The 22,320-nt window shown below is 43.7% G+C and overlaps 1 protein-coding gene across 1 annotated transcript; it reads left to right on the top strand.

The window, feature by feature from the left end:
* The first annotated feature begins 2,173 nt into the window (after positions 1–2,173).
* LOC109743626 (ras-related protein RABA2a) lies at positions 2,174–4,359 on the top strand. Its single transcript, XM_020302719.4, has 2 exons — positions 2,174–2,594; positions 3,637–4,359. The coding sequence occupies exons 1-2, from the start codon at positions 2,403–2,405 to the stop codon at positions 4,120–4,122; spliced, it is 678 nt and encodes a 225-aa protein (XP_020158308.1). The 5' UTR covers positions 2,174–2,402; the 3' UTR covers positions 4,123–4,359.
* The last annotated feature ends 17,961 nt before the right edge of the window (positions 4,360–22,320 follow it).

The following is a 22,320-nucleotide window of genomic DNA, read 5'->3' as shown; positions in this document are numbered from 1 at the left end:
TGGTATTAGGCTCGGACTATCGGCACCCCTTCATCAAGTGGATAGAAGTAGCAACGGATGCTGGCAAGATGATGACTTGAGACTTACTGATGTACTACTTTATAAGGTCTTTGTGAATAATTAATAAAGTGGCTGCGTGCATCGTCCAGATACAGAGGCCGGGGGTCTTCCTTCTTTAAGAAAAAAAACAAAAACAAAAACAAATGTCGTATGGTTTCCAATCCTGGTCACGTGGATTTCTCTTGAACCACGGATGCCCTAAAGTTGCTTTTGCACGGCCAGACCAATCGTACACGTGTACTTGTACGAAATTCTCATCATCGTATGGATTTAAAAAAAAGGGGGTGATGCCCATGGCCACTCAAGCGCGTGTACGTGGAGGACGTTGACTTTACCTGCGCATGAAAGCTCTGCCCAATTTTGTACGCACATCGGCTGCCACGTAGCCACTTTCATGAGCATATTTATTTTCCTCGTCGGCCGCATATATGCCTACAATGAATCATTTGCATGGTGGGAGTTTGATTTGTTCGAGTCAAACCATAGTTTACAATGCGGCTAACCGATTATGCCTTTTATTCTGTTGGGAACGGTCCCGAGATGATCTTCCCCCACAGCTCAGCAAAGCGGCGAGCTGGCGGATTTATCCCCGGATAGCAATGGCTTCGGATTGTGCCTTTGGTTTTGGGAATCTTTCCTTTCTTCTTCCTCTTTTCTTTTGTTAGTGGGATATTGCTAGGCATACCACCATTACACCAAGGTACGTACTATATGTCCACGTCTCGAGACATTCCTATCCTAGCCGACCGTTCTGGTTGTGCTGAAAGGTATGCGATGGATTGGTGGAATGTGCATTGTACATTACATGACATGTTTCTTGTGGCGCATTGCTTTGTTGGGTACTTGTAAAAGAGTGGACCGGCGCGGGACGAATCTACCTCTTTCTATTTTTTTTTCCGCCCTATGCTTGATTCCCATCACCTCCTTTCATGTTGTTGAAATGTGTATGTTTCCACCCGACTTAGTGATGGACGCCTCTGCTTGCTCCACCGTCGACGCTTCTCCCCTGTCGCTCGTTCGGCCCTTATGTTGTTCATTTTCGCAAGCGGAGGCACCCATGAACCTGGTTGGCCCGCTTACTTCTCCCGCTCGATCGACCGCATCCACATCTTAATGAACCACTGGGTCGATTACTCAACATATCGGACTGTCTACTCCATAGGCTTCTTAGATAGTCCAACTGACAATGTAGCTATTTCTTGGACAACTTAGAAATAGTTATTTCTCCATCAAGATATCCCTACCCCCGTGGACGGAGTTCTTTCCATCCCTGCTTATTCCATGAATCTCTATCTTAAGATCATAATGGTCGTTAGCGTAGATGTTTCTAATAGCTATTATTCAGCCATATGAGAAAATAGTAGAAAACAAAATATTGCGTAGTACAATGTACTGTGAAAGTCCCCTTCTACTCCCGAAGTCATTTGAGAATTCACAGTGCTTACTTTGATAAATTCCGAAAAAATGAAAAAAAAATCTGATTTTTTTTTGGTGCAGACTTTGATAAATGTTCATAGTGCTTAGAATTTTTCGTCCCAAAACAACATTTGTGGAAGTCATGGCAAAATAAAAACCAGCACTCCAAAAATGCTTTCAAACATAGAATTTTTGGAGTATCGATTTTTTTTCTTTTACCATGACTTCTGGAAATGTCATTTTATGATAAATTTTTGCAAGAAGACAAAACAATGTCAAAGTTTGCATCCAAAAAACAAACTCGGGAGTAGGTGCTCCACGTCCAAAGTAGCATACAAAATCTAAAAAAAAAGAATATTGTTTTTCTCTGTAAATGCTAATTTATATCAGCGCGAAAACACTAAGTGCAATTGCATGGAGTGCTTGACGGTACTCCTAATCACATTGCCATGTCACTCGGAAAGTATGGCTTGAAATAAATTCAATGTAACAATAACAATAATTACTGGTCGCAACCCACAAATTGCACTTTTTTTTCTACCAAGACTGAAGATTGATACGCTAGCTTGTAGGCCACCGGACACGAGCCAAGAAGACAAAGTCACATCACGTAGCGCCGCGTGGACGCAGCATTTGTTTCCGTAGCCGCACTCTGTCCTTCCGGAATACAATAAAAATCAAGCCCCTCCCCCGGCCCTCCTTCCCAGACCATCGCGAGCAAGCAGCCAAAGCAGAGCAAGAAGCCGCAGCCAGCCAGCCAGCCAGCCAGTCTCCTCCTCGGGCGGGAGGGAAGAGAGAGACAGCGACCGGGCGAGAGGCGGCGGAGGCTCCGAGGAGTAAGCGGCCGGCATCGTTGGCCCGGGAAAGGGACGGGGCCGGAGGAGGTTGATTGATCGGTATCGGTTGGAGGGAGGGGAAGGGAGGGGATGGCGGCGCGGGCGCGGCGGGCGGCGGCGTGGGAGCAGGGCGGCGACGAGTACGACTACCTGTTCAAGGTGGTGCTGATCGGCGACTCCGGCGTGGGCAAGTCCAACCTCCTCTCCCGCTTCACCAAGAACACCTTCTCCCTCGACTCCAAGTCCACCATCGGCGTCGAGTTCGCCACCCGCACCACACAGGTCCGGCCCCTCTTCTACTCTCTTCTCCTCTGCGCTGCTCCACCTCGCTTCTTTAAATTCGCCGAATCGTTGGATGCTTCGGATGATCGATTGGTTTCTTACAGCACTACTAGTACAAGATGAGGCTCAAGCCCTGCTCTTCTTGGCTAATCTTTTAGTAACTTCTTTGCGCCCCTTCTCTAGTGGGTTCAGGCAATCGTTTGGGTGCAGTTTATACTATCAGCAATTCAGCAGAAAAACTATATTGGCAGTTAGCTACTATTTGAACGAAATTCGGCCCAGAGTCTTTTTGAATTTGAGCTTGTTTGGATCAATTTTAACCGTAACAGAAATATGAACTGAAACAGAGTATGTATGTCATGTAGAAGCAGAGCCAGTTTCAGTTTCTATCCTGATTTAAATTCGATACCTGAATACCCTTGAAATCATCCAATCATGAATTTTCTTTCGAATATAACCAAGTGTTTCGTTTGTCAAAGTTGTTGACTATGTTATCCCTGTATATCATTAATGCCAGTTTCTTTTTGTCAATGACCACGTCAATCTTGCTGCCCGCTGCTAGCTGCTTCCATATGCCATCCGCACCTTCAACACATTCTGTAACTAAATCTGGGCGATGGCTGTTTTAAAGTGCCATTTCAGTTTCAAGTCACCAATTGCATCATCACAGAGATTTGATTGGTACCAAAATTCATAACCTGAGATTAGGACAGGCGGATGGTAGTTAGGCAATGATGTGAAATGTGATTGCACGTCCAACATTCCTGACCACCCAATCAATGACTTGCCATTCAGTTGACAGTTGCACCTTCCTTCTAAAAATTAGTCTGTTGATGTCAGTTAGCCAGCATCAACATTATTGTTCGGTTTGCTCAGAAATATTCTCCAAAGATCTCTAATTCCATTGCTGCACCTGCTTAAAATTTGTATGTCGATGTCAGTTAGCCAGCATCAACATTATTATCCGTCTTGCCCAAAAATATTCTTCAATGATCAACACATCTGAAATTAAGCACATTGCTGCAACACTTGTGTTGTTCAGGTGGAAGGGAAGACGATCAAGGCGCAGATATGGGACACGGCGGGGCAGGAGCGGTACCGGGCGATCACCAGCGCCTACTACCGGGGCGCCGTCGGGGCGCTGCTGGTCTACGACGTCACCAAGGCCGCCACCTTCGACAACGTCAAGCGGTGGCTCAAGGAGCTGCGCGACCACGCCGACTCCAACATCGTCATCATGCTCATCGGCAACAAGACCGACCTCAGGCACCTCCGCTCCGTCGCCACCGACAAGGCCGCGGGCTTCGCCGAGTGGGAAGGCCTCTCCTTCGTCGAGACCTCCGCGCTCGACGCCACCAACGTCGACAGGGCCTTCCAGACCGTCCTCGCCGAGATCTACCGGGTCGTCAGCAAGAAGGCGCTGTCGTCGACGGATGATTCCGGCGCCGGCGCCGTCGGGGAGGGGCAGTCCATCCTGGTGTCCGGCGGAGAACCCGCCAGCGTTTCGTCGAGATGCTGCTCTTTCTAGCGCCGATGTCACCGTGTCAGCCATTTCGGTTGGATTGACCAAAAAATAAATTCAGAAGATTATTTTTTTTTAACGTAGCGTGGCTGTTTGATCTGAGAGCGGGCTCTGTTATAGCTTGGTAGGTGCTGCAAGTTACTGCTGTACGTACGTACTGGAAATATATGCACATTCGTATCTTCTCTCAGGAAGATTGACAATGATTATGTGTAGTTATAATGTCCCTGAAAGTTTGCTGAATTGTTGGGATACTGTTCGTGCTGGAACGGGGTGCAGAGTTCATCTCTGAACTACTATTCGATAACAGTTTCATCTAGTAGTTGTTAGTCTGTCAGCCGTGTGGTGAGGTTCAGGTTTGCCCTGGCCTTGGAAAGAATCCATCGGTTTGCTTGTGTTTTTCAAAGTCCTTTGCGTTGAAATGCCGCAACTTGACGTGAGTTCTACTTTCATCTCAGTACTCATTTGTCAGCTCGAGTCAGTCTTTCCATTTCAAACACAAAGTTGTGTAATCCTTTCTTTGCAATGCAAATTATAAACACAAAGTTCACCACCACCCTTTGTAGTTTGTACTAGTATGTTTTCGAAATGATATTGTGAGTTGCCTTTCTTGAAGCACTTGGTCAACGCCAATAATTTGGCACGGCAGCTCTCGGCTCTGAACCAAACAGACTCCGAGTACTTTTTAAAAAGGCCGGAGCATTATTTAAAAGCGTTAACACTTTTTTAAAATTTTAGGCGACGGCAGCGAACACTACAACCACGACGGCCAGTTGCTGGAACCAGTAGCCACTGTTGTTGCAACCGGCTATAGCAACAACCGCGGAGGGAGCTCCAACGGTTGACGAATGCTGGTACCGGCAACGCAATTTGTTGCAACCGGTGGTGAGCGCGGCTTCGATTGTAAGCCGCGGCCATGGCTCAAGGCAGACCGAAGCTACAACCGACACAGGCAGGTGCTACAACCGGGTGGTGGTGGGAGCGGCAAGCTGTTACACTACTAGGAAAAGGCCTACTAGTGGCGCACCAGTTTTGCCTACTAATGACGCACTACTGGTGCGCCACTAGTACCACGCCACTAGTATTAAATACTAATGGCGCACCACTGGTGCGCCATTAGTATAGGCCACGGTGCGCCATTAGTATTTTTGAATTTTGAAGGCGGGAAAATAGTAGTGGCGCACCGTCTAACCCCCACCGTGCGCCATTGCTATTTTTGAATTTTGAATTTGGATCTGGATCGCGATTTGTTTGCCCATTTTTTGCTCGTTTTTTTGCTTTTTTTTCCACGAATTTTTTTCAAATTTTGTTCTCGTTTTTGGATCTTGTACGTTCTTTTGCCGTGTTCTTTTGCCGGAGAGGAGTTCGCCGGAGAGGAGGGCCGAGGTCACCGGAGAGGAGGAGGAGGAGGTCACCGGAGAGGCGCTTGCCTACATTGCCGGAGAGGAGGAGGAGGTCGCCGGAGAGGAGTTCACCGGAGCACCAGAGAGGAGGAAGGAGAAACCGTGAGGGGAGGGGAGGAGAGGAGGGAGGAGGAGCTCACCGGAGAGGAGGGAGGAGGAGATCACCGGAGAGGAGGGAGGAGAAACCGTGAGGGGAGGGGAGGAGAGGAGGGAGGAGGAGGTCGCCGGAGAGAAGGAGGAGGAGGTCGCCGGAGAGGAGGAGGAGGAGGTCGCCGGAGAGGAGGAGCAGAGTATGGTGGAGGAGAGAAGGGGAGATGGAGTGGAGGAGAGGAGGAGATGGAGTGGAGGAGAGGTGGAGTGGAGGAGAAGAATGAAGAGGTAAGGAGGAGAGGACCACGCCCAGCCATATATACGGCATAGTAATGGCGCACCGTGGGCAGGTGCGCCATTACTAACTTTATTATTATTTTTTTTTGAATTTTGAAGGCGGGAAGATAGTAATGGCGCACCATGGGCAGGTGCGCCATTAGTAAGTTTAAATTTTTTTGCCTCTCCAGATCTTAAAAGCCCCGTATCTTTTTTTTCTGTTAGGTTTTTGAGGATTTTAAAAATGTTTAACGTTCCCCCTGTTAAATTCGTATGTAACTTTTCGAGTAGATGATTTTTCATATAAAAAACTTTTTCATCCGAGTTCGTATGCAAAAATTATGCCCATTTTACAAATTCTTGAGAGATTTTGCAAAAAAGTTGAAAATTCATGTTTGTAAATTTTGCTAACAACTAGACCACATATCACATGGGAATCTTATTTTCTTTTATATTTTTTTTGACATTTCTATCATTTTCTTTTATTTTTATTAAACTGAAATGACGGTCGGGGTGCATTCGGGGGAATGTTTGGGCCAAACTACTAATGGCGCACCAACTAGTAATGGCGCACCACACCCACGGTGCGCCATTAGTAGTTTAAAAAATAAAATAAAAAAAACATTTGAATTTTTTTTGAAACATAATTACTAATGGCGCACCGTGGGAGTGGTGCGCCATTACTAGTTTAGTAGTTTAAAAAATAAAATAAAAAAACATTTGAATTTTTTTTGAAACATATTTACTAATGACGCACCGTGGGAGTGGTGCGCCATTATTAGTTTAACTAGTAATGGCACACTATCCCCTGATGCGCCATTAGTAGTTTTGAAAAAATAAAATTTTTTTTTTACTAATGACGCACCGTGGATGTGATGCGTCATTAGTATTTGCACACTAATGGCGCACCAACACATGGTGCGTCATTACTATTTAGTAATGGCGCACCACATGCATAGTGCGCCATTAGTGTCCATATTGGCTATAGCTGTTTTTTTAGTAGTGTTACCGGCACCGGACGGTGCTACAACTGTTGACCGGAGAGCTAAATCTGACACAAGGCGGTACTACGATCGATGGCCGACGAGCTGCAATCGACAGGGGGCGATGCTACGGCCGGTGGCTGGCGAACTGCAACCACAGATGGGCAAGCTACAACCAACATAGTTGTGAGCTGCAACCGGTGGCTGTAGGTGCTACATTTGCTATTAATGGCTGCGACGAGTGAGGGTGGCGTGCGTCCGCACACCGCCGATGTCTACGGGCAGGGCCGGTCCTGGGATTTTAGGGACCCGGGGCAAGAGTAGAGCTCGTGGCCCTTTAGAGCGTGCCTTCGGGACTGATTTCCTAGCCGTCTTTCCTGTTTACTGGTCGATCCCGAGGATCAATCTTGCGTTCCAACACCAGATGAATTAACGAACAAACAACATGTACGTAAATGCACTTGAATGGAGGACTAATTGAAAAACTTGTGATGATAGACTTGCTGAAAAGAGCTTTCGCCCCGCTTTATATATAAAGCACGATCCCAGCAACCCAGTACAAACGCACGCCACCACAACACACGCACACACACCCAAGGCATGATACATAGGCGCTGAGCGCGGCAACACCACCCCTAGCACTACCACCGCGAAGAGATAAAGCCGCATATGATGAACCGTGGGCTTCAAGGCGGCGCCTTCAGGAAGGATACAACACCGGAGCGCCACCACCGTTTCCCCGGAGCCGCACGACGGGCAATGAGAGCCGCGACGACGCCTTCAAGAAGGGAACGAGCTTCGCCGCCGCCGGTCCGTCCGTAGATAGAACAGGTTTTCACCCCGGCCAAAACTCAACGCCACACCCCGGCGTCCATTGCCGCCCACATGGCCATGGCCACCGGGCAGCACCAAGCCACGACCTCCGCCCGAGAGTACCGCGCAACCACCACCAGGGCCGCCGCCCCGACATCCAAGATCTTGACACCACCTCACCCGAGACCTGCTGCTATCCCAACCAAAGAGACGCGCCTACAAACGAGCCGACGCCGGCGCGACGAATTTAGCAGCCGCCGTCCGATGCCAGGCCGTGTCGCGGGAGGGAGAGGGTGGGTCGGGAGGAGGTCACCACACAGATTTTCCGTAGCCGTGTAGAAGAAAGTCTGATTTGATAGACTTAAGCGCGGTGGTGCATGTGAGGGCCCAAAAGAAAGGACGTGGCTAGAGAGCACCGCGGCGCTCGTTTGTTGTCTGGAGCGCACAACCGTATATAGTAATTACATGTCCTTATGTCCAACTGTCAACACTAGAAAAGGAAATTGTTCGGCCACACCCTGTACGCACATGGCTATCGATGCAATCAGCCTATATCCTATCCCACGTGCATTTATTTTGGGGTTCAAAAAGTTGTAAAAGCCATAACTTTTGATTCTGGCATCGAAATTCAATTCCGTTTTCACCGCCAGGTTTCTCACGATGAGTTCTTTAAAACTAGATCCTATATGAGTAGGTTTCGTCAAAAAAAAATTCAAGGGCAACTTTGGGTTCAATGGAGGCAACTATAGTGCTATAGGGAAGCAACTTTTCTTTTTGGCCTAGTAGGACTGATTATTAGGTTGGTTTGCGTAAAAAATGAAAAAAATCATACAAAACATAAGGCAACTTTAGTGCTACATACAAAGCAAATTCACTGCACTGCGTGTATCTATGAATTTTGCTAACATTATCCCAATTTGCATATCATGACTGCTCAATTGCCTATTGTTGATGGTCAGTTCCTACACTTGATGTTCAATTGCCTATACATGCTATAAATTACCTATAATTGATGTATAGTTGCCTGCTATTGGTAATTAGTTTCCTACAATTATTGCACAGTTGCCTAACTTTTCAAAATAGTTGCCTACAATACTATGAAGTTATTTATCATTGTTTCCTAAGTTGCTTACAAACACTCTGAAGTGGCCAAGATTCATCATCGTATTGCCTACCATAACTAGCAATAGTAGACACAAAAACATCACCGGTAGATGACTTCATAGTATTATAGACAATTTAGAAACAACGACATACTAGCGTGAACAATAGGCAAATTAGAGATACTGGCGAGGAAGTTAGGAGAACACTAGACAAAATTAACTAGGACACAGAATGTAGTGAAGTTGCCTGCTTTTAGCACTAAAGTTGCCTCTGGTAGAAGGAAAGTTGTGATGTTATATACCTCTGTTTCGAAGTTGTTTTGTATCATTAGTTAGATTCTTATTGTTGCTAATTAGTTATTTTTAATGAAGTGAAGTTGCTTCTGTTTAATACTAAATTTTCCTCATCTATCATCAAAGTTGCTTTTAAAAATATTAAAGAAACATATTCATGTGGAGTTTAGTTTTGGAAAGCTCGTCACGACCTAACTAGCCAACTCATGTGTGTTTTCCATCACTAGATCTGAAGATTTCAATGATTTTTGTAGGCAACTCAACTAAAAATTAAGGATTTGCGTAGGTTTGCAGGCAATTGTCTGATCCACCCCGCTATGAAACTTCTAATAACCCCCTATGCAACTTCTCATCTAACACCAGGACCTGACTAGCCAACGACCATGCGGTCAGTAGTGTTGGCAACTTAGGTCCCCTGATGGACAACTTCCATAGTATTTTAGGCAATTGCGGATCACCCGTAGGAAGCTTCGTAGCGATTTAGGCAACTTGGTTTCTGAGGCAGACAACTAAGAAACCATGTTAGACAACTTCCCAATTTACGGTGAACAACTTTCACAATGTGGTAGGCAACGAACTATGTAACTACCTATTACATATTGCACACAACTAAGTAGGAGGCTACTACACGAATTCACTTATACACATGGTGCAATTCTTCTAGCATCGAAGTTGCTCATCTTTAGCACTAAACTTGCCTCATCTATCATCAAAGTTGCTTTTTTAAAAAAATCATCAAAACATATTCATATGGGATCTAGTTTTGAAGAGCTCGTCACAAGGAATTCAGCGGTGAAAACGGATCATCATTCGGACACGCGGTGTGAAAGTTATAGTTTTTTGAATTTTCTTGTACTAGAATTAATGCACGTTACGTCATCGCTGGGTTGACACTGTTGGGGAACGTAGTAATAATTCAAAATTTTCCTACTGTTGGGGAACGTAGTAATTTCAAAAAATTTCCTACGCACACGCAAGATCATGGTGATGCATAGCAACGAGAGGGGAGAGTGTTGTCCACGTACCCTCGTAGACCGACAGCGGAAGCGTTATCACAACGCGGTTGATGTAGTCGTACGTCTTCACGATCCGACCGATCAAGTACCGAACGTACGGCACCTCCGAGTTCTACACACGTTCAGCTCGATGACGTCCCTCGAACTCCGATCCAGCCGAGTGTTGAGGGAGAGTTTCGTCAGCACGACGGCGTGGTGACGATGATGATGTTCCACCGACGCAGCGCTTCGCCTAAGCTCCGCAGCGGTATTATCGAGGTGTAATATGGTGGAGGGGGCACCGCACACGGCTAAGAGATCTCAAGGATCAATTGTTGTGTCTCTGGGGTGCCCCCTGCCCCCGTATATAAAGGAGCAAGGGAGGAGGAGGCCGGCCTTAGAAGGGGGCGCACCAAGTGTGGAGTCCTAGTAGGATTCCACCTCCCATATGGAATAGGAAAAGAGGAAGGGAAAAAGAGAAGGAAGGAAGGGGGCGCCCCCCTTCCCTAGTCCAATTCGGACCAGACCAAGGGAAGGTGTGCGGCCACCCTTGAGGCCCCTTTCCTTCTTTCCCGTATGGCCCAATAAGGCCCAATACGTATTCCCGTAACTCTCCGGTACTCCGAAAAATACCCGAATCACTCGGAACCTTTCCGAAGTCCGAATATAGTCGTCCAATATATCGATCTTTACGTCTCGACCATTTCGAGACTCCTCATCATGTCCCCGATCTCATCGGGACTCCGAACTCCTTCGGTACATCAACATACATAAACTCATAATAAAACTGTCATCGTAACTTTAAGCGTGCGGACCCTACGGGTTCGAGAACTATGTAGACATGACCGAGACACGTCTCCGGTCAATAACCAATAGCGGGACCTGGATGCCCATATTGGCTCCCACATATTCTACGAAGATCTTTATCGGTCAGACCGCATAACAACATACGTTGTTCCCTTTGTCATCGGTATGTTACTTGCCCGAGATTTCATCGTCGGTATCTCGATACCTAGTTCAATCTCGTTACCGGCAAGTCTCTTTACTCGTTCCGTAACACATCATCCCGCAACTAACTCATTAGTCACAATGCTTGCAAGGCTTATAGTGATGTGCATTACCGAGTGGGCCCAGAGATACCTCTCCGACAATCGGAGTGACAAATCCTAATCTCGAAATACGCCAACCCAACAAGTACCTTTGGAGACACCTGTAGAGCACCTTTATAATCACCCATTTACGTTGTGACGTTTGGTAGCACACAAAGTGTTCCTCCGGTAAACGGGAGTTGCATAATCTCATAGTCAGAGGAACATGTATAAGTCATGAAGAAAGCAATAGCAACATACTAAACGATCGAGTGCTAAGCTAACGGAATGGGTCAAGTCAATCACGTCATTCTCCTAATGAGGTGATCTTGTTAATCAAATGACAACTTATGTCTATGGCTAGGAAACATAACCATCTTTGATTAACGAGCTAGTCAAGTAGAGGCATACTAGTGACACTCTGTTTGTCTATGTATTCACACATGTATTATGTTTCCGGTTAATACAATTATAGCATGAATAATAAACATTTATCATGATATAAGGAAATAAATAATAACTTTATTATTGCCTCTAGGGCATATTTCCTTCAGTCTCCCACTTGCACTAGAGTATAGGGTATACAATAGATCTGGTACACAACATGGCATACTTTATAGAACCTATGGCCGAGGCATAGGGAATGACTTTCATTCTTTTTCTATCTTCTGCCGTGGTCGGGTTTTGAGTCTTACCCAATTTCACACCTTGTAATACAGGCAAGAAACTCTTTCTTTGACTGTTCCATTTTGAACCACTTCAAAATCTTGTTAAGGTATGTACTCATTGAAAAAACTTATCAAGCGTCTTGATCTATCTCTATAGATCTTGATGCTCAATATGTAAGCAGCTTCACCAAGGTCTTTCTTTAAAAAACTCCTTTATGCTTTGCAGAATAATTCTACATTATTTCCGATCAACAATATGTCACTTACATATACTTATCAGAAATGTTGTAGTGCTCCCACTCACTTTCTTGTAAATACAGGCTTCACCGCAAGTCTGTATAAAACTATATCCTTTGATCAACTTATCAAAGCGTATATTCCTACTCCGAGATGCTTGCACCAGTACATAGATGGATCGCTGGAGCTTGCATATTTTGTTAGCACCTTTAGGATTGACAAAACCTTCTGGTTGTATCATATACAACTCTTCTTTAATAAATCCATCAAGGAATGCAGTTTTATTTATCCCTATGCCAGATTTCATAAAATGCGGCAATTGCTAACATGATTCGGACAGACTTAAGCATAGATACGAGTGAGAAACTCTCATCGTAGTCAACATCTTGAACTTGTCGAAAACCTTTTTGCGACAATTCTAGCTTTGTAGATAGTGATACTACTATCAGCGTCCGTCTTCCTCTTGACAATCCATTTATTCTCAATTGCTTGCCGATCATCGGGCAAGTCAACCAAAGTCCACACTTTGTTCTCATACATGGATCTCATCTCAGATTTCATGGCCTCAAGCCATTTTGCGGAATCTGGGCTCACCATCGCTTCTTCATAGTTCGTAGGTTCGTCATGGTCTAGTAACATAACCTCCAGAACAGGATTACCGTACCACTCTGGTGCGGATCTTACTCTGGTTTACCTACGAGGTTTGGTAGTAATTTGATCTGAAGTTACATGATCATCATCATTAACTTCCTCACTAATTGGTGTAGAAGTCACAGGAACAGATTTCTGTGATCCAGTAAGGGAGCAGGTACATTTACCTCATCAAGTTCTACTTTCCTCCCACTCACATCTTCCGAGAGAAACTCCTTCTCTAGAAAGGATCCATACTTAGCAACGAATATCTTGCCTTCGGATCTGTGATAGAAGGTGTACCCAACTGTCTCCTTTGGGTATCCTATGAAGACACATTTCTCCGATTTGGGTTTGAGCTTATCAGGATGAAATTTTTTCACTTAAGCATCGCAACCCCAAAATTTTAAGAAACGACAACTTTGGTTTCTTGCCAAACCACAGTTCATAAGGCGTCGTCTCAATGGATTTTGATGGTGCCCTATTTAATGTGAATGTAGCTGTCTCTAATGCATAACCCAAATCGATAGTGGTAAATTGGTAAGAGACATCATAGATTGCACTATATCCAATAAAGTACGGTTATGACGTTCGGACACACCATTACACTGTGGTGTTCCACGTGGCGTGAGTAGTGAAACTATTTCACATTGTTTTAACTGAAGGCCAAACTCGTAACTCAAATATTTTACCTCTGCGATCATATCGTAGAAACTTTTATTTTCTTGTTACGATGATTCTCCACTTCACTCTGAAATTCTTTGAACTTTTCAAATGTTTCAGACTTTGTGTTTCATCAAGTAGATATACCCATATCTGCTCAAATTATCTGTGAAGGTCAGAAAATAATGATACCTGCTACGAGCCTCAATATTCATCGGACCACATACATCTGTATGTATGATTTCCAACAAATCTGTTGCTCTCTCCATAGTTCCGGAGAACGGCGTTTTAGTCATCTTGCCCATGAGGCATGGTTCGCAAGCATCAAGTGATTCATAATCAAGTGATTCCAAAATCCCATCAGTATGGAGTTTCTTCATGTGCTTTACACCAATATGACCTAAACGGCAGTACCACAAATAAGTTGCACTATCATTATTAACTTTGCATCTTTTGGCTTCAATATTATGAATATGTGTATCACTACGATCGAGATCCAACAAACCATTTTCGTTGGTGTGTATGACCATAAAGGTTTTATTCATGAAAACAGAACAACAATTGTTCTCTAACTTAAATGAATAACCGTATTGCAATAAACATGATCAGATCATGTTCATGCTCAACGCAAACACCAAATAACACTTATTTAGTTTCAACACTAATCCCGAAAGTACAGGGAGTGTGCGATGATGATCATATCAATCTTGGAATTACTCCCAACACACATCGTCACCTCGCCTTTTACTAGTCTCTGTTTATTCTGCAACTCCCGTTTTTGAGTTACTACTCTTTAGCAACTGAACCAATATCAATTACCGAGGGGTTGCTATAAACACTAGTAAAGTACACATCAATAATCTGTATATCAAATATACCTTTGTTCACTTTTACTAGTCTCTGTTTATTCTGCAACTCCCGTTTCGAGTTACTACTCTTAGCAACTGAACCAGTATCAATTACCGAGGGATTGCTATAAACACTAGTAAAGTACACATCAATAATCTGTATATCAAATATACCTTTGTTCACTTTGCCATCCTTCTTATCCACCAAATAGTTGGGGTAGTTCCGCTTCCAGTGACCAGTCCCTTTGCAGTAGAAGCACTTAGTCTCAGGCTTAGGACCAGACTTAGGCTTCTTCACTTGAGCAGCAACTTGCTTGCCGTTCTTTTGAAGTTCCCCTTTTTCCATTTGCCCTTTTCTTGAAACTAGCGGTCTCGTCAACCATCAACACTTGAAGTGGTCTCGTCAACCATCAACACTTGATGTTTTTCTTGATTTCTACCTTCATCGATTTCAGCATCACGAAGAGCTCGGAATTACTTTCGTCATCCCTTGCATACCATAGTTCATCACGAAGTTCTACTAACTTGGTGATGGTGACTAGAGAATTCTGTCAATCACTATTTTATCTGGAAGATAAACTCCCACTTGATTCAAGCGATTTTAGTACCCAGACAATCTGAGCACATGCTCACTAGTTGAGCGATTCTCCTCCATCTTTTTGCTATAGAACTTGTTGGAGATTTCATATCTCTCAACTCGGGTATTTGCTTGAAATATTAACTTCAACTCCTGGAACATCTCATATGGTCCATGACGTTCAAAACGTCTTTGAAGTCCCGATTCTAAGCCGTTAAGCATGATGCACTAAACTATCAAGTAGTCATCATATTGACCTAGCCAAACGTTCATAACGTCTGCATCTGCTCCTGCAATAGGTCTGTCACCTAGCGGTGCATCAAGGACATAATTTTTTCTGTGCAGCAATGAGGATAATCCTCAGATCACGGATCCAATCCGCATCTTTGCTACTAACATCTTTCAACATAATTTTTCTCTAGGAAAAAAAATAAACACATGGAAGGAACAACACGAGCTATTGATCTACAACATAATTTGCAAAATACTATCAGGACTAAGTTCATGATAAATTTAAGTTCAATTAATCATATTACTTAAGAACTCCCACTTAGATAGACATCTCTCAAATCATCTAAGTGATTACGTGATCCAAAGCAACTAAACCATGTCCGATTAACACGTGAGATGGAGTAGTTTCAATGGTGAACATCACTATGTTGATCATATCTACTATATGATTCACGCTCGACCTTTCGGTCTCTGTGTTCCGAGGCCATATCTGTATATGCTAGGCTCGTCAAGTTTAACCTGAGTATTCCGCGTGTGCAACTGTTTTGCACCCGTTGTATTTGAACGTAGTGAAGGAAATATGCCCTAGAGGCAATAATAAAGTATTATTTATTTCCTTATGTCATGATAAATGTTTATTATTCATGCTAGAATTGTATTAACCGGAAACATAATACATGTGTGAATACATAGACAAACAGAGTGTCACTAGTATGCCTCTACTTGACTAGCTCGTTAATCAAAGATGGTTATGTTTCCTAGCCATAGACATGAGTTGTCATTTGATTAACGGGATCACCTCATTAGGAGAATGACGTGATTGACTTGACCCATTCCGTTAGCTTAGCACCCTATCGTTTAGTATGTTGCTATTGCTTTCTTCATGACTTATACATGTTCCTATGACTATGAGATTATGCAACTCCCGTTTACCAGAGGAACACTTTGTGTGCTACCAAACGTCACAACGTAAATGGGTGATTATAAAGGTGCTCTACAGGTGTCTCCAAAGGTACTTGTTGGGTTGGCGTATTTCGAGATTAGGATTTGTGACTCCGATTGTCGGAGAGGTATCTCTGGGCCCACTCGGTAATGCACATCACTATAAGCCTTGCAAGCATTGTGACTAATGAGTTAGTTGCGGGATGATGTATTACGGAACGAGTAAAGAGACTTGCCGGTAACGAGATTGAACTAGGTATTGAGATACCGACGATCGAATCTCGGGCAAGTAACATACCGATGACAAAGGGAACAACGTATGTTGTTATGCGGTCTGACCGATAAAGATCTTCGTAGAATATGTGGGAGCCAATATGGGCATCCAGGTCCCGCTATTGGTTATTGACCGGAGAGGTGTCTCGGTCATGTCTACATAGTTCTCGAACCCGTAGGGTCCGCACGCTTAACGTTACGATGACAGTTTTATTGAGTTTTGATGTACCGAAGGAGTTCGGAGTCCCGGATGAGATCGGGGACATGACGAGGAGTCTCGAAATGGTCGAGACGTAAAGATCGATATATTGGACGACTATATTCGGACTTCGGAAAGGTTCCGAGTGATTCGGGTATTTTTCGGAGTACCGGAGAGTTACGGGAATACGTATTGGGCCTTATTGGGCCTTACGGGAAAGAAGGAAAAGGGCCTCAAGGGTGGCCGCACCCCTCCCCTTGGTCTGGTCCGAATTGGACTAGGGAAGGGGGGCGCCCCCTTCCTTCCTTCTCTTTTTCCCTTCCTCTTTTCCTATTCCATATGGGAGGTGGAATCCTACTAGGACTAGGGAGTCCTAGTAGGACTCCACACTTGGTGCGCCCCCTCCTAGGGCCGGCCTCCTCCTCCCTTGCTCCTTTATATACGGGGGCAGGGGGGGCACCCCAGAGACACAACAATTGATCCTTGAGATCTCTTAGCCGTGTGCGGTGCTCCCCTCCACCATATTACACCTCGATAATACCGTTGCGGAGCTTAGGCGAAGCCCTGCGTCAGTGGAATATCATCATCGTCACCACGCCGTCGTGCTGACGAAACTCTCCCTCAACACTCGGCTGGATCGGAGTTCGAGGGACGTCATCGAGCTGAACGTGTGTAGAACTCAGAGGTGCCGTATGTTCGGTACTTGATCGGTCGGATCATGAAGACGTACGACTACATCAACCGCGTTGTGATAACGCTTCCGCTGTCGGTCTACGAGGGTACGTGGACAACACTCTCCCCTCTCGTTGCTATGCATCACCATGATCTTGCGTGTGCGTAGGAAACTTTTTGAAATTACTACGTTCCCAACAGTGGTATCAGAGCCTGGTTTTATGCGTTGATGCTATGCACGAGTAGAACACAAGTGAGTTGTGGGCGATATAAGTCATACTGCTTACCAGCATGTCATACTTTGGTTCAGCGGTATTGTGAGATGAAGTGGCCCGGACCGACATTACGCGTACGCTTACGCGAGACTGGTTTCACCGTTGCGAGCACTCGTTGCTTAAAGGTGACCGGCGGGTGTCTGTCTCTCTCACTTTAGTTGAACCGAGTGTGGCTACGCCCGGTCCTTGCGAAGGTTAAAACAACACCAACTTGACAAACTATCGTTGTGGTTTTGATGCGTAGGTAAGAACGGTTCTTGCTAAGCCCGTAGCAGCCATGTAAAATATGCAACAACAAAGTAGAGGACGTCTAACTTGTTTTTGCAGGGCATGTTGTGATGTGATATGCTCAAGACATGATGTGATATAATTTGTTGTATGAGATGATCATGTTTTGTAACCGAGTTATCGGCAACTGGCAGGAGCCATATGGTTGTCGCTTTATTGTATGAGATGCAATCGTCATGTAATAGTTTTACTTTATCACTAAGCGGTAGCGATAGTCGTAAAAGCAATAAGTTGGCGAGACGACCACGATGCTACGATGGAGATCAAGGTGTCGCGCCGGTGACGATGGTGATCATGACGGTGCTTCGGAGATGGAGATCACAAGCACGGTGCTTCGGAGATGGAGATCACAAGCACAAGATGATGATGGCCATATCATATCACTTATATTGATTGCATGTGATGTTAATCCTTTATGCATCTTATCTTACTTTGATTGACGGTAGCATTATAAGATGATCTCTCACTAAAATTTCAAGATAAAAGTGTTCTCCCTGAGTATGCACCGTTGCAAAAGTTCTTCGTGCTAAGACACCACGTGTTAATCGGGTGTGATAGGCTCTACGTTCAAATACAACGGGTGCAAAACAGTTGCACACGCGGAATACTCAGGTTAAACTTGACGAGCCTAGCATATACAGATATGGCCTCGGAACACAGAGACCGAAAGGTCGAGCGTGAATCATATAGTAGATATGATCAACATAGTGATGTTCACCATTGAAACTACTCCATCTCACGTGTTAATCAGACATGGTTTAGTTGCTTTGGATCACGTAATCACTTAGATGATTTGAGAGATGTCTATCTAAGTGGGAGTTCTTAAGTAATATGATTAATTGAACTTAAATTTATCATGAACTTAGTCCTGATAGTATTTTGCAAATTATGTTGTAGATCAATAGCTCGCGTTGTTGCTTCCCTGTGTTTATTTTTTGTTCCTAGAGAAAAATTATGTTGAAAGATGTTAGTAGCAAAGATGCGGATTGGATGTGTGATCTGAGGATTATCCTCATTGCTGCACAGAAAAATTATGTCCTTGATGCTCCGCTAGGTTACAGACCTATTGCAGGAGCAGATGCAGACGTTATGAACGTCTGGCTAGCTCAATATGATGACTACTTGCTAGTTTAGTGCACCATGCTTAACGGCTTAGAATCGGGACTTCAAAGACGTTTTGAACGTCATGGACCATATGAGATGTTCCAGGAGTTGAAGTTAATATTTCAAGCAAATACCCGAGTTGAGAGATATGAAATCTCCAACAAGTTCTATAGCAAAAAGAGGGAGGAGAATCGCTCAACTAGTGAGCATGTGCTCAGATTGTCTGGGTACTACAATCGCTTGAATGAAGTGGGAGTTTATCTTCCAGATAAAATAGTGATTGACAGAATTCTCTAGTCACCATCACCAAGTTAGTAGAACTTCGTGATGAACTATGGTATGCAAGGGATGACGAAAGTAATTCCCGAGCTCTTCGTGATGCTGAAATCGACGAAGGTAGAAATCAAGAAAAACATCAAGTGTTGATGGTTGACGAGACCACTTCAAGTGTTGATGGTTGACGAGACCGCTAGTTTCAAGAAAAGGGAAAAGGAAGAAAGGGGAACTTCAAAAAGAACGGCAAGCAAGTTGCTGCTCAAGTAAAGAAGCCTAAGTCTGGTCCTAAGCCTGAGACTAAGTGCTTCTACTGCAAAGGGACTGGTCACTGGAAGCGGAACTACCCCAACTATTTGGTGGATAAGAAGGATGGCAAAGTGAACAAAGGTATATTTGATATACAGATTATTGATGTGTACTTTACTAGTGTTTATAGCAATCCCTCGGTAATTGATACTGGTTCAGTTGCTAAGAGTAGTAACTCGAAACGGGAGTTGCAGAATAAACAGAGACTAGTAAAAGTGAACAAAGGTATATTTGATATATAGATTATTGATGTGTACTTTACTAGTGTTTATAGCAACCCCTCGGTAATTGATACTGGTTCAGTTGCTAAAGAGTAGTAACTCGAAAACGGGAGTTGCAGAATAAACAGAGACTAGTAAAAGGCGAGGTGACGATGTGTGTTGGAAGTAGTTCCAAGATTGATATGATCATCATCGCACACTCCCAGTACTTTCGGGATTAGTGTTGAAACTAAATAAGTGTTATTTGGTGTTTGCGTTGAGCATGAATATGATTTTATCATGTTTATTGCAATATGGTTATTCATTTAAGTTAGAGAACAATTGTTGTTCTGTTTACATGAATAAAAACCTTCTATGGTCATACACACCAACGAAAATGGTTTGTTGGATCTCGATCGTAGTGATACACATATTCATAATATTGAAGCCAAAAGATGCAAAGTTAATAATGATAGTGCAACTTATTTGTGGTACTGCCGTTTAGGTCATATTGGTGTAAAGCGCATGAAGAAACTCCATACTGATGGGATTTTGGAATCACTTGATTATGAATCACTTGATGCTTGCGAACCGTGCCTCATGGGCAAGATGACTGAAACGCCGTTCTCCGGAAATATGGAGAGAGCAACAGATTTGTTGGAAATCATACATACAGATGTATGTGGTCCGATGAATATTGAGGCTCGTAGCAGGTATCATTATTTTCTGACATTCACAGATGATTTGAGCATATATGGGTATATCTACTTAATGAAACACAAGTCTGAAACATTTGAAAAGTTCAAAGAATTTCAGAGTGAAGTGGAGAATCATCGTAACAAGAAAATAAAAGTTTCTACGATATGATCGTAGAGGTAAAATGTTTGAGTTACGAGTTTGGCCTTCAGTTAAAACAATGTGAAATAGTTTCACTACTCACGCCACCTGGATTACCACAGTGTAATGGTGTGTCCGAACGTCATAACCGTACTTTATTGGATATAGTGCAATCTATGATGTCTCTTACCAATTTACCACTATCGTTTTGGGTTATGCATTAGAGACAGCTACATTCACGTTAAATAGGGCACCATCAAAATCCGTTGAGACGACGCCTTATGAACTGTGGTTTGGCAAGAAACCAAAGTTGTCGTTTCTTAAAATTTTGGGGTTGCGATGCTTATGTGAAAAAATTTCATCCTGATAAGCTCAAACCCAAATCGGAGAAATGTTTCTTCATAGGATACCCAAAGGAGACAGTTGGGTACACCTTCTATCACAGATCCGAAGGCAAGACATTCGTTGCTAAGTATGCATCCTTTCTAGAGAAGGAGTTTCTCTCGAAAGATGTGAGTGGGAGGAAAGTAGAACTTGATGAGGTAACTGTACCTGCTCCCTTATTGGATCACAGAAATCTGTTCCTGTGACTTCTACACCAATTAGTGAGGAAGTTAATGATGATGATCATGTAACTTCAGATCAAGTTACTACCAAACCTCGTAGGTAAACCAGAGTAAGATCCGCACCAGAGTGGTACGGTAATCCTGTTCTAGAGGTTATGTTACTAGACCATGACGAACCTACGAACTATGAAGAAGCGATGGTGAGCCCAGATTCCGCAAAATGGCTTGAGGCCATGAAATCTGAGATGAGATCCATGTATGAGAACAAAGTGTGGACTTTGGTTGACTTGCCCGATGATCAGCAAGCAATTGAGAATAAACGGATTGTCAAGAGGAAGACGGATGCTGATAGTAGTATCACTATCTACAAAGCTAGAATTGTCGCAAAAAGGTTTTCGACAAGTTCAAGATGTTGACTACGATGAGAGTTTCTCACTCGTATCTATGCTTAAGTCTGTCCGAATCATGTTAGCAATTGCCGCATTTTATGAAATTTGGCAAAGGGATAAACAAAACTGCATTCCTTGATGGATTTATTAAAGAAGAGTTGTATATGATACAACCAGAAGGTTTTGTCAATCCTAAAGGTGCTAACAAAATATGCAAGCTCCAGCGATCCATCAATGGACTGGTGCAAGCATCTTGGAGTTGGAATATACGCTTTGATAAGTTGACCAAAGCATATAGTTGTATACAGACTTGCGGTGAAGCCTGTATTTACAAGAAAGTGAGTGGGAGCACTACAACATTTCTGATAAGTATATGTGAATGACATATTGTTGATCGGAAATAATGTAGAATTATTCTGCAAAGCATAAAGGAGTGTTTGAAAGGAGTTTTTCAAAGATAGACCTCGGTGAAGCTGCTTACATATTGAGCATCAAGATCTATAGAGATAGATGAAGACGCTTGATAAGTTTTTCGAGTACATACCTTAACAAGATTTTGAAGTAGTTCAAAATAGAACAGTCAAAGAAAAGAGTTCTTGCCTGTGTTACAAGGTGTGAAATTGAGTAAAGACTCAAAGCCCGACCACGGCAAAAGATAGAAAGAGAATGAAAGTCATTCCCTATGCCTTGGCCATAGGTTCTATAAAGTATGCCATGCTGTGTACCAGATCTATTGTATACCCTACACTGATTTTGGCAAGGGAGTACAATAGTGATCTAGGAGTAGATCACTGGACAGCGGTCAAAATTATCCTTACTGGAATAAGGATATGTTTCTCGATTATGGAAGTGACAAAAGGCTTGTCGTAAAAGGTTACGTCGATGCAAGTTTTGACACTAATCTAGATGACTCTAAGTCTCAGTCTAGATACATATTGAAAGTGGGAGCAATTAGCTAGAGTAGCTCCATGCAGAGCA

The sequence above is a fragment of the Aegilops tauschii genome, chromosome 5, assembly GCF_002575655.3.
Source record: "Aegilops tauschii subsp. strangulata cultivar AL8/78 chromosome 5, Aet v6.0, whole genome shotgun sequence".
NCBI classification, from domain to species: Eukaryota; Viridiplantae; Streptophyta; class Magnoliopsida; order Poales; family Poaceae; genus Aegilops; species Aegilops tauschii.
This window is presented reverse-complemented; position numbering and strand designations above follow the sequence as displayed.